Genomic DNA, 15,295 nt, shown 5'->3' on the forward strand with positions numbered 1-15,295 from the left:
GTAACAAATCGCAAAATACACTTAAATCGTAAATTTGATACGTATCTAAACAAAATTTAAATGCGATATAATATTATTCGAAACGATTTTGCTAAGTTCTGTTGCAATTTGTAATCTATTGTTTGTACACAGAATCAAATCTATTTCGACTTCTAAGACGAGTTTAATAGACTAAGTGTGAGTACTAGGTTAAAAATCTAACATAAAAAAGTATATGAAAAAATACAATATGTGTTTTTCCACTGTATAGATTATTCTATAATAAAATAAAACCTTTTTACGTAAAAGCAAGATATTTTTTTCTAGCTTACTATGAAATAATCATTCTCTATAATGCTGACTAAAGGTTAAAACTCACACATAATAGGTACATCAAATGGACGCATTCGTTAAAAAAGTTGGCAAATAACATTTTCTTCTTATACATGTATACATAAGTATTATAAGATTTCATTCTTGCTTTTATAAGATATCGAAAATATCCAATTCTTTAGTGGTGCAAGATTGGTTGACATTTAAAAATCATTGTTAATAGTTCTAATATAGACACTAACAATAGCAACAGGAAAAATAATAATACATATAACAATGATGGTGACAATAATTGCAATACCAATTGTAATAGCAATAGCAGTAGCAACAACAGCAGTGATGATAATAGCATTAATACCAATAATAATTATTATAAAAGAATAATAATAATGACGATAACAATAATCGGATCATTATCATTAATTAAAAATCAATCAAGTTAAAAATGATAATGATGTTATTGGTATTAGTAAAAGTAAAAATAATACAAAGAGTAATAGAAGTGAAACTATTAACTGCAGGAGTAGTAGCAATAATAGCAGGCGCAGCAGCATTAGCAGAAATAATCAGGTGCAATAGTGATAATAGCACTGATAATAGTAATGTTACCGATAATGACGATGACGACGATTGGTGATGGGAAGGAGAAGGAGGAGGACTATGATAATTACGATGACTACAACAATGATGATTATTACGATGACAACGACGATAATGACGATGAAAATTATGATACACTATTTCTACAGTTCCAACAGTATCTTGTTACTAAATACGACTTAATCCATTGTTTTTATAAATTCAATTGCCGAACAAAATTGCGTCCACCAATATTGTTCTTCGCCTTCTAGTCGATTTCCATAGAAACTATCCACGTATTGTACAGTTGAAAGCAAGGACGGCGGATTAGTCTGAAAAAAGTAGTCGAAGAATAGTTTGAAAAGCATCTTAATTGCGGATGATAACGAATGTAACTTGCCTTTATGATAACGTAGATCAAAACAGGAATGAGATCGTCGGCCGCCGGTACTCCCCTCTCAGTTGCCATTGAAAGCAGATTCATAATAGTCGTAGCACAACGAAATACGCATTGTAGTTTATCTCTAGGAGTTTTATACGCTGATATTACAGCTAGCTCAGCTTGAGCCCACGGCCAGGGACATTCGTAATGGTATATTTTAGGAATTCGTAGATCTTTGTGATTAGGCGTCACAACTTTGGCCAGTTTCTTAATATGATCGTGAAGCAATTGATCCCGATTAACATCACCGTCTCCATTCGGATAGAGTGCGTTATGATAAACACGCGCCATAACAGTTCTCTCCACCACAGCTCTGGCTAACACCAGTTGATTCTCGCTCGCGCCTATAATTATGTAATTAATCAGCATAATTATTTCAACTCGGATCAAGTATTACTTACATTGCCATATCGGATCATTATCCATTTTTGCATGAACCTTTCCCAAAAAATTATCGACTAAATCTTGTTTCTCATCTGCCAACGTCAGTTTCTTGAATTCATCACAAAAACGCAAAAGAAGCGACTCTTTTTTTTCTAAAAAGACCCTTACGCAAACGGATACGAGATGATTGTTAACGGCATCACGGTCGCATTTCACTCTAACGCATAACCTTTGCACAATCACATAATATTGATGTTAAAGTTGTCTTTGAATGATGTAGTACACCAAATCTAAACTAAATCGATGAGAAATCGTACCTGTCTAAATGAGCTAACGTGGAAAGTAATCCTTGTCGACATCTGATCAAGTACGCGACATAAGGTGATCGTTTTTGATAATCCTCGCGCAACGATTTGAACAGTTTCCTGCATCCCTCGTCGTTGAACAGTCTTACGCAACGCAATGTTTCGTGTAGATGAGCTATTAACGCTCTATCTTGCAAATTGATAGCTTCTGCTAGCTGTAGTTGTAGAAAAGCGACCAGTTCGTTTTCTTTTTGGGACCAAAAGTTCCGCTGCAGTAAATGATGATTTAGACAAGAAATTAAGTTAACAGGTACTTAGAAGAACTTGGCACAATTATACGAAGCTACCTCGGATGTAGGAGTCCAGGAAATATGCTGAAGATCAGCGTTACTGAGTACCATGCGTAACTTTCTTTTCGCATCGGCAAACGCATACGAGAGTTCGATGTTATTCGGATCTATCAGTAGCCTCTCGTCCTCTGTTGCTTCCTTCGTGCGAGATTGATTACTCTCGATCGATGCCGTATCACTCGCGGTGCTCGGTTTTCTCCTGTATTTGGCCAAGATATCGTCCGTACTATCTAGGATGTTTCGTACATCATTCTTTTTGTTATTGTTTTCTTTGTATCTCTATCTTTACATTTATTTCACCCACTATCTGGATCGAGGCGTAGTTGGAAACAATACTTACCACTGGCTATGTTACTAGTCGCTGTAACATCCTCGGACATTAGTCTACGTAATCTGTGTCGCCCTACGTCAACGTTGTCCACACTGACTTCTCGTTCGTAACACCTGCCAATAGTACCGTCGTCGCAAACGCGGATCGCTTTACCTCTTCGATTTCTCAAAGACATTTTGAGCTTTCCAAAGAAACTTCTTTTGTTCTTTTGATCATCATCTAATAATTCTTTGTCGCCACGTTCCGCAGTCATATCGAAACTGATACTTTTTGGTATAGCACCGCTAGATGCGTTGGGTTTTGGTGAGTCACAGTTTCCGTTAACTAATAATGTCACTGACAACGGTAACTCCGAACTCGCGTTCTTCGCTCGAGATTCAGAGCTAGAACTACAACTGGACATCAAATTGCTAGTACTCAATCCAACAGCTTCTGGACCAGTTTGACCAATAGCGTCGCCAACCGAACCAATGCAGTTTTCTAATTCCTAGAAAAATAATTAAACGATGCTTTGTAACTGCATCAATGAAACAAGAACAGGTGTAAACGAACCTCTGATTTTGCGTCGATGTTTCGCGACTGTTCTGTGCTCAACAAAACCGGTGGTGAGATATGATTTGCTAACAACAAAGCCGGTGCAACAGCTGCTACACCAATATTATTATGAGTCGAGGTCTGTTGTTCGATTTGACCCTTTCCATCGTCGATGTGAAGTTTGTCTATGAGATGAACAAATCCATCCTCGTGCAGCGATTTACTATAATCCATAGCGTTGCCGATACTGTTGGCGTTTTTGTCGACGTATTCTATCGCACTTCTTTGATAATCAGACCTGTTTTCCATCTGTCCAATTACATTCGAGGAGGATGTCGAGGGAGATGTTGTTGGGGAAGGAGAAACGGTCGCGGAAGATCGTGTGTCTTCTCTGTTAATTGACATCGATTGAAAACCCGTTGCCGTGCATTCGCTCGATGATGTGTTTTCTATAGACAAACGAATACGGAACGAATATTGAAATAGCAACAGTCGTGTTTCGAGATAAAATATACTTAAGATGAAACTATTCTTACGGGGAATTGCCTGAGTCAGTGTTTCTTCAGTAGCCTCTGCTTCGCTACGTGCTTCAATCTCGATTTCGGATCTCGCAGTATCATCGGACCTGAATGACACGTAAATGAAATTTATTATGACTTTCAGAGTTCGCCATCTAATCCTTCCTTTCTTTTCTCGATTTTTCACCGTTTTATTTAAAACATACCTCGCAACGCTAGCGGTATCATCTGTATCAACCTCGGTTAATCTCTCAGAATCGCTAGCTAATACGTCGGTACTCCATGCCTCGGATGCAGTTTCGCTTACGTCTAATCCCGCTTGCGGCATTGATTCCGACGTTGTTGATAAAACTGGAGTATTTTGTTCAGGAGGAGGAGGATACAGTATTTTTTCTTGCTGTTCGACCATCTCGCTATCCGAAGCTAGAACATCCGTTGACCATGTGTCTGACACCATCGAGACAGTTTCGTCTCCTGTAAACGTAAAAGTGGAGGAATTCGACTTTTTCCAGACATTTCATTTATCTTATTTCACTTTCGAAATACCTTCGATCAATTTTTTAATTTCAAACTTGCAAAACTTGTCGTCTATTTCTGATCGACTTTGTTTCGTTGGTATGTTCGATGGAGGTAAATCCAATTGCCGTGCTTCGCCTGTTGCTCGTCCTTCGTCTCCTTCGGTGATTTGAGACGATGGCGTGTCTCGACCTATATATGGAAACGTGAAAGTATCCGTATCATCTTCTGCGTCTTCTACTTTAGGAGTATTTACTACTTTATATATCACGTGTGCATTGCGGACCTGATATATTGGGCGTTCCGCGACCCGAGACACTGGCGGACACCATATCCGATAGATTATCGTTTTGATCTTCTGTTTCTAGTTCGAGGGAGGAAGCAACGCTATGATTTGAAGCAGCTTCTGATACGGCCTCCAAGTTGTCTGAGGTATTGCCGATGAAACCTTCGAATAAAACTAATAATATTGCACGTCAATATTTATTCCTTTTAGTATACTTACAGTATAGAAAAGATAAAGTTTAATAAAAATACCTTCATCGTGAGACAATGAAAACCGAGTCTTCTTTTCTTGAGTCTCTATGCGTTCAACCCCACAACTTTCCCGCCTATCGTGTACATTTGCTATGTCATCCGAAAGATTCAAAGTAACCGATCCATTTTCCATACTGGATCCAAGCTCCATGCACAGAACCTACAATATCGAAGAGGAAAACGATCAACAATAGTTATATACTTATACCTGAGAAATAGCTAATTCTTGTCGCATAAATATCGGAAAGAACATTAAGTACTTTTTGTTCGCTAAGAAGTCCCACAAATTCTCCGGTATTTGGTCCGAACGGAACAACAAGGACATCTTGAGGAGTTTTCTCAGACGATTCTTCCTCGGGGGTTGAGGTACCGTTTAATTCGTCTCCTCCATCGTTGGTCGCGTTGGACGAATACGATGACGACGATGATGATGCCGGCATTCGTACTACTCGTCCTTTTCCTACCACAGAAAGCAAACTTCAATACGTCTTCTTCTCTAGTATTTTCACATTTCCACCTCGATGTATTTCTTTTATCTTTAATGCATTGAAAGTAATTACCTTTGTAATTACCAGTGTAATTACCTTTTCCTAGAAGGCCTCCACGTCGGTTGCTCGTTTCGACGTTGACATTATTATTCAGTTTATTAGTGACTAATGAACCGGGAGGTAATTGAGAGAGCATATCAATTAATTGCTTTGCGTCGAATGTCGAGGATCGCGAAGAGTTTTCTGTTGTAGTTTCAGCAGCTATGGTTTGCAGAAATGTAATCAGCGTGTTCAATTCTGTTTCCGTGAATAAGGCGGCGGAACGAGAAAGGCCACGAAGTTTATTATTGTCGATAACATTAGGCTCGTCCTCGAGTTCTTCTGTTGCGCCATCCACCATTGCATCTATTATAGAAGAAACGGAGTCCTTCTCGAATTTCTTGTAAAGGTCAAACGTTTTACTATCAACAGGTTGATACTTCATTAAAGAGAGCATTTGTAGAATTTGACCAACTTGCATAAGATTAAATCTAGCGACATAGCTGATGGGAGCATCGGTAATACCGTACGGCTCTGGATTTACTATAGCAGGACATATGAAATACGTGAAAACCAAGTCAGTGCACATCGCGTGTACTTCTTTCGGATCGATATTCTCCTTTTTTTCTAAAAGTCCGGCCATCTGTCTGACCAACCAACAAATACTGCTTGGGAAACAATGCATATTTTCCCGTATACTGGCTATGAATCTTTGCGTTATACGATACAACGAATTGATCGTCCAAAGTCTGTAACGCTGCAACTTGGTCTCATACTCTGGTGTACCTTCCTTTCCAAATTTCTTTAATCTCTCAGATGGAGGAAATCTTACAGGTGCCTTGTCCGGGTCAATGTCAAGAAACATTTCATCCTCCATTAGCAACTGTATAATAGGATTATGTAAAGCAGCTGTCAAGAAGAACTTGGCAGAAAAAACACTCTCGTGAAAGATCGAGTAAAACCTAGAGAATGCGCATGTGCCATGTCTGAGTAACCTTCGAGGATCCGATGGATCAATTTGTAACAGCATCAGATGCCTCAACAATTTGAGGACTAAAATTTTGTCTTCTGGTAACAAACAACTACCATATAAACCTGCTGCCAATGATTGAACGATACTTTGCACGAATTCTGGTAATAATTTATCTCCCTCTACTAAACATGATGCAAGGAGTTTAGGAGATTTTCTAAGGGCACTTAAAAATGCTCCATAAGACAAACAAGCCTGGTAACGTAAGTACTTGTATGCATCGATGAAGCGCGAGTTTTCCAAACTATTTGCTTTGAGACAGCAAGATGCCGGTGTGCAGTCTGGTCTAGACATTATCAGTCGATTTAGATTGACTCTTTGCTGCGCGGTAATCCATGCTTGCTGAGCCAAATTTGATGATGCATATAATACCTGTGAAGAATACAGAATGTTAGTTTATTTGTTATATATCTTCTACCCTCTTATCTAATAAGCTATAACAATTGTGTACCTTCTCATTGAGTATTTGCAAATTCTGTTGCTCCGAACTAACAAATAAACGCTCTTGACGCAGATGACTGGCCAATTCGATCATATCCCATTGCAATGTTCCTAGAGATTCGATGCTATTTGCCGACGACATTACTGAGCATACCCAAAGGAACAACAAATATTATGAAACAATTTAAGTCCTTCTCTTTCAATTTTTCTAACACCTGATTATCTGCTACAAGTTCGTATGCTTCTGTAAGATATTATTCAAATACCATGACAATGGTGTACCATACAGGAATCAACAGAACTACTATAATTGTCCACCAATAAGACTTTTTCTTTACATCCCCTTACATAAGAAAATTTCTACAAAATGGTTAAAAGACAAACCAATGAATGTGAATGATGTAAAACATAAACGAAAAATTGTAATAATTTCTTCTGGTTAAAATTCTATATCTTCTCAAAGCGAAGAATATCACTCTCCAATCGATGAACGTATTCCAATAACCCGTAGTTAAGCGTTGCTCACAGAATCATGGTTCTTTATTGTTGTCTTTTTTATCTCGAAACAACACCCCCATCGACACACGATCATTTTCTGTTTCAGGTTAGAATTTTCTACGACAAATGGCTGTCCTTGTACTTTAAATCGAAACATAAATATCGATATAGTCATTCGATTATACAGGAATGTATCGAGTTTTAAAGTTGAAAATCGAAAATTTCGATCTTTCTAAACGGTGACAATTTGACCTACATATATTCAATAAATAATGAAAAACATGTATTATATTTTGTTAATGAAATGATACCATAAAAAGTCGAAGTAATTTTGCGAAATATGTTTACTTTTCAGATCAAATCAAACATCGTGTTTATGTAATTGATTGTACTGTAGAAAACTCGTTTATAAAAAGAAGATAACTTTTTCTGTACATATTTTGACTTCAAATATAATTGTAATAGAGAATCATTTGTAGTCTTATTTCTTCCTAGAACTGTTTGATAACATTTCAATTTCATATTTTTTATGGCGACGTCCTTATAACTCCCTCTTGCGTTAAGATTTCGTAAGCATGTATGATAATTTAAAATCGAGCTGCTCGTATACGTCACTATGCATGTGCATTCATTCCGTTCCGACACCGACACGTTTTACTCGTTTTACTCATATATGCTCATGTAATGACAAGCCAGGAAAGTTATTCCTAGTGAAGTTAAAAAAATGACAGATATTTTGTACGAAACAAGAAAATTTATCTCTGATTGTTGGGCAAATATATTTGCTGAAGTATGTGGCACAGTTGTTTATATAGATAATTGTGCAGCCGAATGTTTACATTGGTACACAGCTGGCAAAGGTTATTTGGCACTAAAAGATGCTGGAGCAATTGCAGTTCACGAACTCGGCATGTACCACTTTCGAGTGGGTATACACAATGAATTTAACTTATCAATGTTAATAGCATCGTAAATATTAATACGAGTACAGCTTTTATTGTTTGTAGTATGTCGAGGTTAAAGACACCAAGAAAGCTGTTATTGTGTCAACTGCTGATGATCCAGCGTTTTATCAACGAACAATCAAGATGATTCTAGCAAAAAATGTATTTGAAAGTTGCACAATATATTGTAGTGCTCCTTGTTCCACTACTGATTCTCCACAGATTATTCACCTTCCAACAGAAGAGAAACTGAATTATAACGAACTAAAAAGGGACATTAAAGCTTGGATGTCTTCAAAAAATCTGTCGCAAGTTTGTTATTTATCTATATTATTATTATTATTGTAACTACTATTACTATTATTTTTTTGAAAATAATTTAGTTTTAAATTAAACAAACTTATTTTTAGGAACCTTCTGTGAACATTGTGCACGTGCCAATGTTTATAGCCCTTTTAGACAAGAATTTGTTTGTTACACCTCCTTTTGGAGATCTAATGCCACCCTTAGACACAACTTTTACAAAAGATACATTTTCCAAATTAAATTTTTTAGCAAATTCTTTCTATAAATTCTTTAATAGCATAAATGCCAAATTAGATATTTATGCACTTGGGAAACTGAGCAATCTCCTTGCACAGAATTTAGCAAACTACATTGCTAGTACCGATCGTCGAAATGTGAGTAGTGAAATGGTAAGATAAGAAATATATGTATACAGGCACAATAAAGGAAGACATTTGCTTATTTTTATAGCATTCATCAGCAGCTCAAGATATTGGATTATCTCTTATTTTAATGGACAGGACATTAGACCTCTGTACACCAACTAGCAATAATATGGAATCATTTCTTACAAAAATATTACGAACATTCCCTAGATTACCGCAGCACAATAATGATGTATCAATTAACATGTCACCTATAGTTGGACCAGTGGAGGTAAATCTGTTTTCTATACAGACGTAATAATAAAATCAAACTAGTTTAATGTAATTAATAATCAATAACTTAAGGGAAGTTTACGAGCGTGCGAAGTACCAGGATGTTTGGCCAGCATAGATAAATCTACAATTCATCTTTTTATTTTGGAAAAAGAAAAAAAGTTGTTAACAGTGGCCAATGAGTCGTTAAACGATATAGTTTCTACGCAAGATAATCCAAAATTGAGGACACCGACGAGAATTTCGGGCCATCGTTTAGAGAAAGCTGTTAATAAACTTCGTACTACAAACAGTATCGATTCTATTATGGCTTATAAAGAGAGGTTGCAGGTAATTTTCTAGTCTTTCTTTTCCATTCTGCTATGTACATACATATTCGGGATCTTTCATTCGCGTTCAATTGCATTTTTTCTGGAATACAGAGTATCTTGGCGATAGTCGAAGCATCAACGTCTCAGAAGGCTGGTCAACTCGAATTACTTACTAGTTTAGAGAAACTAGTGTTGCAAAATCTCTCCGTGAGCCGCGAATCCTCGAGTATACTCGCGCAAGTAATCAGTGGTTCGATTCCAGTCACGTTCGTACAACGTATATACCATCGAGTAAAGATTAGTTAATTGTTTTAGCTGAGTGACGTTATACAAACACGAATTGACAGAGGACTTGACACTGAAAATCTATTAGCGTTGTTAATACACGTTTATGCCCTTGCGGGAACGCAAATCCGTTTTTCCACGCAGCAAGAACGCCAATTAGAAGAATCGATCGCGGATGCAATTTTCGAGGACTTAAAAATTTTCAAGGAAAACCCATCTGCTAATACAACATCAACCTACCAGCGAACTTTATTGCTGTTAGGTATGTGTTACACAGAACTCGCGACTTGTGTACCATAAATTGTTAGTAATTTTCGTGAGTTAATTTGTATATCAGGAGTGAATGACGTAGTCGCAGCTCGAGAAACTTCCTACAGGATAGCATCCCGTATTATCGGTATTCTTCAATTGGTTGCACAACAACGTTCGACTCTACAAGATTACAGGTAAATTTTCAAATAAGAAACTCGCAGTTCTAATTTTTTATTTTCTTCAACTCTTTGTAAAAGAAAAACTAGTAAATGAATGCTGGGAACTTGAATACTTTTAGATTTTGTATGATAAAACCAAACGCGCAAGAGGCGATTCGACGAGTTAGTATTTTGGAACAAATAACTAGGGACATACTTTGTGCGAGCGCAGGTCGAGAGCTGTACAATCTTTGTAAAAGATCGTCTCCGTTTCTTTTAGGTGGTTTCAAGTAAGCATTTTCAAAACGCTTAATGCAATTTGCCTAACTATAACATAATGTTTGAATAAAAATAAATTTTTCTCTTATTCCAGTTTTCTATTGAGAGGTAAAGAAGAAGCAAAGCTTCATCCTCATGATAATCCTTATATTTTAATATACGTTATCGGAGGAATCACAGCAGAAGAGGCAAAAGTAATTCAAGAAATGACATTGAGTCAAAATAATGACAAAATGCCATGTATAATGTTAGCAGGATCCAGGTTGTTAAATCCTTTGGATATAGTGGACAACATACTCTTTCAGTGATATATCCCTTAATAAAATTTGTAAATATATCAGAATTTATCCTTCTCCTTCTTCCACTTTCCATTTTATACCACTCAACAAAATAGAATAATGCATTTTTTTAATAGTTTGTTCTGTCTCCAGTGTACACATAAAGTTTGATGTGTCTTGCATTTTCTGTAAATGTATCCTATAATATTCAACAGTCTTTTTTAAGTCGTTTATCAAGAATTTCTTTCCTTTGCAATTGACATTACTTTCACGAGGTGTGGTATATACAGTTGCAATATCGAATCGAGTTGTATGTAGTCTGATAAGTTGTAACAGTTTCTTTACATAAGAATCAATTGTAATGCAACCACTTTCACGATCTTGCCAGTAATATGCCGTTATACTGTCGATAGCTAAAATTGCAATTTCGGCATTGTCTAGAAATATGTCGTCCAGTGTACGTAACGTTAGAAAAAATTGTTCGCTGTTATAACAATCGATGACATACAAATTACGCAAAGATTTTCGCACAATAGCTATTTTATCAAAGTTTGTATCGATCGTGCCAGAAATGGGCGACGCGGTATACGCAGCATCCACGATATCAGTCATTATATCGATTAATTTTGAAACTTGAAAGTGGTGATCCGTATTTATCAAAATGGCTGAAGCGTTGCAGCCTTTGATTCGAACGGATTGATAATATTTTGGTAAGATGCACTTTGCAAGCATTTGAGAGACCAGAAAAGTCTTTCCAGTTGAACGTTCTCCATTGATTTCTATAATGTCGTTACTTCCAGGACCTTCGAGAAATAAAGTATCATCGAGTCCGTGCAGGCTTGGTTTCGCATTCAATCTTGCGAGCAACTGCGCACCGGATTCTATATGCGATTGCATCGATTTTACTTTTCAACATAGCAAATATCACAATGATTTTAATATATAGAATTCAATTACAGCGCAGATATACTATCAGATACTATCATCGATGATTTACACAGATTTACACTTCCATCAGGGAGAAGAAACTTTGTAAATAAAACCATTCAATTTGCGACAGAAGCTCATTGGTCTGTGCTTTTGGCCAGGTGTGTATCTAAATACAACGAATAGTGGGTCGATCTGATATGAATTTGATATCTTTATACAGTTTCCTTTATTGACTCTTTTATTGCAGAACAGTAATTACTATATGTAAATAGTAATTCGTATAACTTCTATTGATTTATTTCAAATAGTGCATGGACCATGCAGGTCTATAACATTTTCTTCTTAAACATTAGCTCCACCACTTACAAAATGTCTTGTTTGGCGAAACTTTGTTACTATTCTTTAAAAAACATTAGCAAACCTCGTTTCTCTTTTGTACGTTATATTTTTATAGTAGTCCAGTAAGGCCTAATGGGTCTACAAGAAGCTCGGGTACATCGAGTATTTCGAGTTCGCCAAACCCGTACCGCAGCTGGGACCAATCACAGCTACAGTCCCTGAGGGTAACTTTTATCGAATCTATATTTATTTGAGGCACAACTCACCACTATTTTGATTTTACATGGATGTTATTTGCATTTTATATTATTGCACATAAGATTAACATTTGAAAATTGGAACACACCAATTCAATAAGTTTTAACTTTCGTTTTACTTGTTTGTGGAAGATGGCGCTGACTACAGTTGATTCTCGAATGTCACGACATAGTGGTTTTATTGTTTTTCGTTTATGCACGTATAAATACGTATGCATGTATAGCACTAAGTACCCAAGTAGGTACTTTACTGTAAATAGTTGAAAAGTTTTCACAGATCGGAAGACTATTTCGTCGATGGAAACATAGGTAAAAAGACGAAGGAATCGATAAAGTGGAACAAAGAAAAAATTAAAGTTTGAAAGTTTTACGAACGATCATTTTATGATTCGACGCTCGGTGGGTAGTCAACAAAACCGACTAAACGTTCGTCAATCACATGTGCGTTTGCGACTCGAAGAGAATGAAAACATACTCTAACTAAGGATTTTTGGATATGTTACGAGTTCAAGACCCAACACGATATATTCGTTTGAAATGAACGAATTGGCAAATTTGTTATTTTAACGTGGAATCATACATTCTACCGTAACCTTTATTTGTATGCACATATCTGTTGCTACTCCATAAATCGTTGATATATTGGTCGGAAATCATCCGAAAATGGTACCATTGGGACCATCACCAGGGCATCAAACGTCCGTTAATAATACATCAACTGCTCCAAGTGCCACTGGAACCAAAAGCAGCTCCACATTGGTGAGTACAATTGAGTACATTCGGGACTCTCTATTTCGTTATTTTCTTACTCTTTCTATATTTTATAATTACTGAAGTTATTGTATTCTTTAATTTTTTCCAGAAACCAAATTATACCCTAAAATATACTCTAGCAGGTCACACTAAAGCAGTTTCTTCTGTGAAATTTAGTCCCAACGGGGAGTGGCTTGCAAGTTCTTGTAAATATAAATATTTTCTATTTAAATGTTACTTTTTGCTTTTTAATAATCAAGTTAAATGGGTCTCATTATCAATTTTATTCTGATTTTAGCTGCTGATAAGTTAATCAAAATATGGGGATCCTATGATGGAAAATTTGAGAAAACCATATCTGGTCATAAATTAGGTATTTCAGATGTAGCATGGTCTAGTGACAGTAGGCTATTGGTATCTGCATCTGATGATAAAACATTGAAAATATGGGAATTAAGTTCTGTAAGTCTCCATTTATGGAAAAATATTATTTCTTGAATTATGCGACAAAATTCTATATAATTTTTCTCTTATTTTCAGGGGAAATGCTTAAAGACATTAAAGGGTCATAGTAATTATGTTTTCTGTTGTAACTTTAATCCACAGTCAAATCTTATAGTCTCTGGTTCTGTAAGTATTTTTGTAAAATCCTCCCTTTGTGTAAAAACTCCTCAAATATTGTACATGTAAACATACATTATGTGTTCACATAAAATATTGATGTAACATATATTGTTAGTTTGACGAAAGTGTTCGAATATGGGATGTGCGGACTGGAAAATGTCTCAAAACGTTACCCGCGCATTCAGATCCCGTAAGTGCGGTGCACTTTAACCGGGATGGATCATTGATCGTATCTAGTAGTTACGATGGATTGTGGTAAGCATACGTTTTGTACTTTCTTCGTGGACGTGTGGGTCTATATATAAATATATATACAGATATAAATATGTAATTATGCGATTATGTAGTCGAATTTGGGACACAGCATCGGGCCAGTGCTTAAAAACATTGATTGACGATGATAATCCTCCAGTATCTTTCGTAAAGTTTTCACCAAATGGAAAATACATTTTAGCAGCGACATTAGATAACACGTTAAAACTTTGGGACTATAGCAAAGGAAAATGCTTGAAAACGTATACCGGCCATAAAAATGAAAAGTACTGTATATTTGCAAACTTTTCTGTCACAGGAGGAAAGGTATATATGTTTATTGAGTTGTCGATTATTTAATTGTTGAACGTTTTCCGTATTCTATTCAATTTTATCTTACTGTTCGTAGTGGATCGTTTCGGGCTCGGAAGACAACATGGTGTATATCTGGAATTTGCAAACCAAAGAGATCGTTCAAAAATTGCAAGGACATACAGGTATGGCGAATAAACTCAGATTAATCGATCTTCTAATATTTAACGGTAACTAATATCCACTAATCACTGTTTGTTACTTGATTCGTAGATGTCGTCCTTTGCACAACATGTCATCCAACGGACAATATTATAGCTTCAGCCGCTCTTGAAAATGACAAAACTATTAAATTATGGAAAAGCGATACGTAGAACACGTCTCTATTGATTTTATTAAAACTTTTACAAGGTGCTTTTGCACTCGTTGACTACTCACACTCATCTTTTGTCTCCGAGGCTTTCTCAATTTTCGATCGTAGCAGTATTTGTAATTTCGACGGTCGATTCGTCTTCCCTACAATTGCGGAAAGTTGAATTTCAATTTCATATGCGTTGGATTCCAATGTGGTATCGAATATTGATCCAGAAAACGCAATAATCTACACATAAAAAAAAATGTGTGCGACTTAATCAATATAGATTTTATTTAGAATCCACTAAGCTGAGTAGACGAGTTAGAAGATAGCAATGTTTGAATTAAGGGTTAAGAATATAAAAGGACACGAATATAAAATGTCGTTGATAAAATTGTGTTTAGATAAACAATTGTCTGTCATAGTTTTGACATTTATTGTATAGTTGGTCACTTTATCCTGCAACTCCGCTACGTATAACACGCATGTAGCCTTTCCTGCATAGCTGAAAAATAAAACAGTGCGTAGAGATTACCGAACAGTTAACGTATATTGACTGAGACAGAAAAAGGAAACAAGCAAATCAAAACGGATGCTTGTAACACGTAAACAGTTATGTAAACAAATCGAGAATAAAATATATATTTTCGTACCTGAGATTATGTATCGTGCAGTTTGTACCTTTTTATTTACGATTAAAGAATGTTACGATTGTTAT

General features: G+C 36.2%; 4 protein-coding genes across 5 annotated transcripts; 2 read left to right on the plus strand and 2 right to left on the minus strand.

Annotated features, from left to right (window-relative positions):
* Positions 1-189: 189 nt before the first annotated feature.
* LOC128892202 (GTPase-activating protein and VPS9 domain-containing protein 1) lies at positions 190-7,469 on the minus strand. The gene is made up of 15 exons (XM_054152439.1): positions 6,817-7,469; positions 5,393-6,737; positions 5,069-5,268; positions 4,809-4,968; positions 4,558-4,731; positions 4,302-4,463; positions 3,962-4,229; positions 3,774-3,862; positions 3,256-3,686; positions 2,713-3,190; positions 2,370-2,602; positions 2,035-2,291; positions 1,735-1,946; positions 1,292-1,677; positions 190-1,223 (listed from the first exon to the last, which is right to left on the minus strand). The coding sequence occupies exons 1-15, from the start codon at positions 6,946-6,948 to the stop codon at positions 1,092-1,094; spliced, it is 4,659 nt and encodes a 1,552-aa protein (XP_054008414.1). The 5' UTR covers positions 6,949-7,469; the 3' UTR covers positions 190-1,091.
* Positions 7,470-7,923: 454 nt separating this feature from the next.
* On the plus strand, positions 7,924-10,785 carry LOC128892203 (sec1 family domain-containing protein 2-like). 2 transcript variants are annotated; one of them, XM_054152441.1, is made up of 10 exons: positions 7,924-8,229; positions 8,312-8,560; positions 8,659-8,943; positions 9,005-9,190; positions 9,265-9,522; positions 9,615-9,743; positions 9,819-10,050; positions 10,126-10,234; positions 10,339-10,488; positions 10,572-10,785. In XM_054152441.1, exons 1-10 carry the CDS (start codon positions 8,029-8,031, stop codon positions 10,783-10,785), a joined length of 2,013 nt encoding a protein of 670 aa, XP_054008416.1. In that variant the 5' UTR covers positions 7,924-8,028. The 2 variants fall into 2 exon arrangements, with proteins under 2 accessions (XP_054008416.1, XP_054008417.1); XM_054152442.1 differs by having other exon boundaries at positions 7,925-8,229; positions 8,659-8,928.
* LOC128892206 (DNA repair protein XRCC2-like) lies at positions 10,610-11,826 on the minus strand. Its single transcript, XM_054152448.1, has one exon. It carries the CDS (start codon positions 11,650-11,652, stop codon positions 10,822-10,824), a length of 831 nt encoding a protein of 276 aa, XP_054008423.1. The 5' UTR covers positions 11,653-11,826; the 3' UTR covers positions 10,610-10,821.
* Positions 11,827-12,437: 611 nt separating this feature from the next.
* LOC128892205 (protein will die slowly) lies at positions 12,438-15,234 on the plus strand. The gene is made up of 8 exons (XM_054152447.1): positions 12,438-13,040; positions 13,144-13,240; positions 13,333-13,496; positions 13,575-13,664; positions 13,774-13,913; positions 14,006-14,237; positions 14,320-14,407; positions 14,496-15,234. The coding sequence occupies exons 1-8, from the start codon at positions 12,945-12,947 to the stop codon at positions 14,594-14,596; spliced, it is 1,008 nt and encodes a 335-aa protein (XP_054008422.1). The 5' UTR covers positions 12,438-12,944; the 3' UTR covers positions 14,597-15,234.
* Positions 15,235-15,295: the final 61 nt, after the last annotated feature.

This window comes from Hylaeus anthracinus, unplaced genomic scaffold (genome assembly GCF_026225885.1).
Source record: "Hylaeus anthracinus isolate JK02 unplaced genomic scaffold, UHH_iyHylAnth1.0_haploid 12002, whole genome shotgun sequence".
Lineage (NCBI taxonomy): Eukaryota > Metazoa > Arthropoda > Insecta > Hymenoptera > Colletidae > Hylaeus > Hylaeus anthracinus.

Bases quoted from the DNA above. Each gene is read 5' to 3' on its own strand.
- LOC128892202 (XM_054152439.1), bottom strand. From the start codon at position 6,948: ATGTCGTCGGCAAATAGCATCGAATCTCTAGGAACATTGCAATGGGAT. The intron at 4,732-4,808 runs GTATTTTTATTA...CAATATTATTAG, and splicing joins TTCATTGTCTCACGATGAAG to TTTTATTCGAAGGTTTCATC. The intron at 2,603-2,712 runs GTAAGTATTGTT...GAAACATCCTAG, and splicing joins GACTAGTAACATAGCCAGTG to ATAGTACGGACGATATCTTG.
- LOC128892203 (XM_054152441.1), top strand. From the start codon at position 8,029: ATGACAGATATTTTGTACGAAACAAGAAAATTTATCTCTGATTGTTGG. The intron at 9,191-9,264 runs GTAAATCTGTTT...CAATAACTTAAG, and splicing joins CTATAGTTGGACCAGTGGAG to GGAAGTTTACGAGCGTGCGA. The intron at 10,051-10,125 runs GTATGTGTTACA...TTTGTATATCAG, and splicing joins GCGAACTTTATTGCTGTTAG to GAGTGAATGACGTAGTCGCA.
- LOC128892206 (XM_054152448.1), bottom strand. From the start codon at position 11,652: ATGCAATCGCATATAGAATCCGGTGCGCAGTTGCTCGCAAGATTGAAT.
- LOC128892205 (XM_054152447.1), top strand. From the start codon at position 12,945: ATGGTACCATTGGGACCATCACCAGGGCATCAAACGTCCGTTAATAAT. The intron at 13,041-13,143 runs GTGAGTACAATT...AATTTTTTCCAG, and splicing joins CCAAAAGCAGCTCCACATTG to AAACCAAATTATACCCTAAA. The intron at 13,665-13,773 runs GTAAGTATTTTT...ATATATTGTTAG, and splicing joins ATCTTATAGTCTCTGGTTCT to TTTGACGAAAGTGTTCGAAT.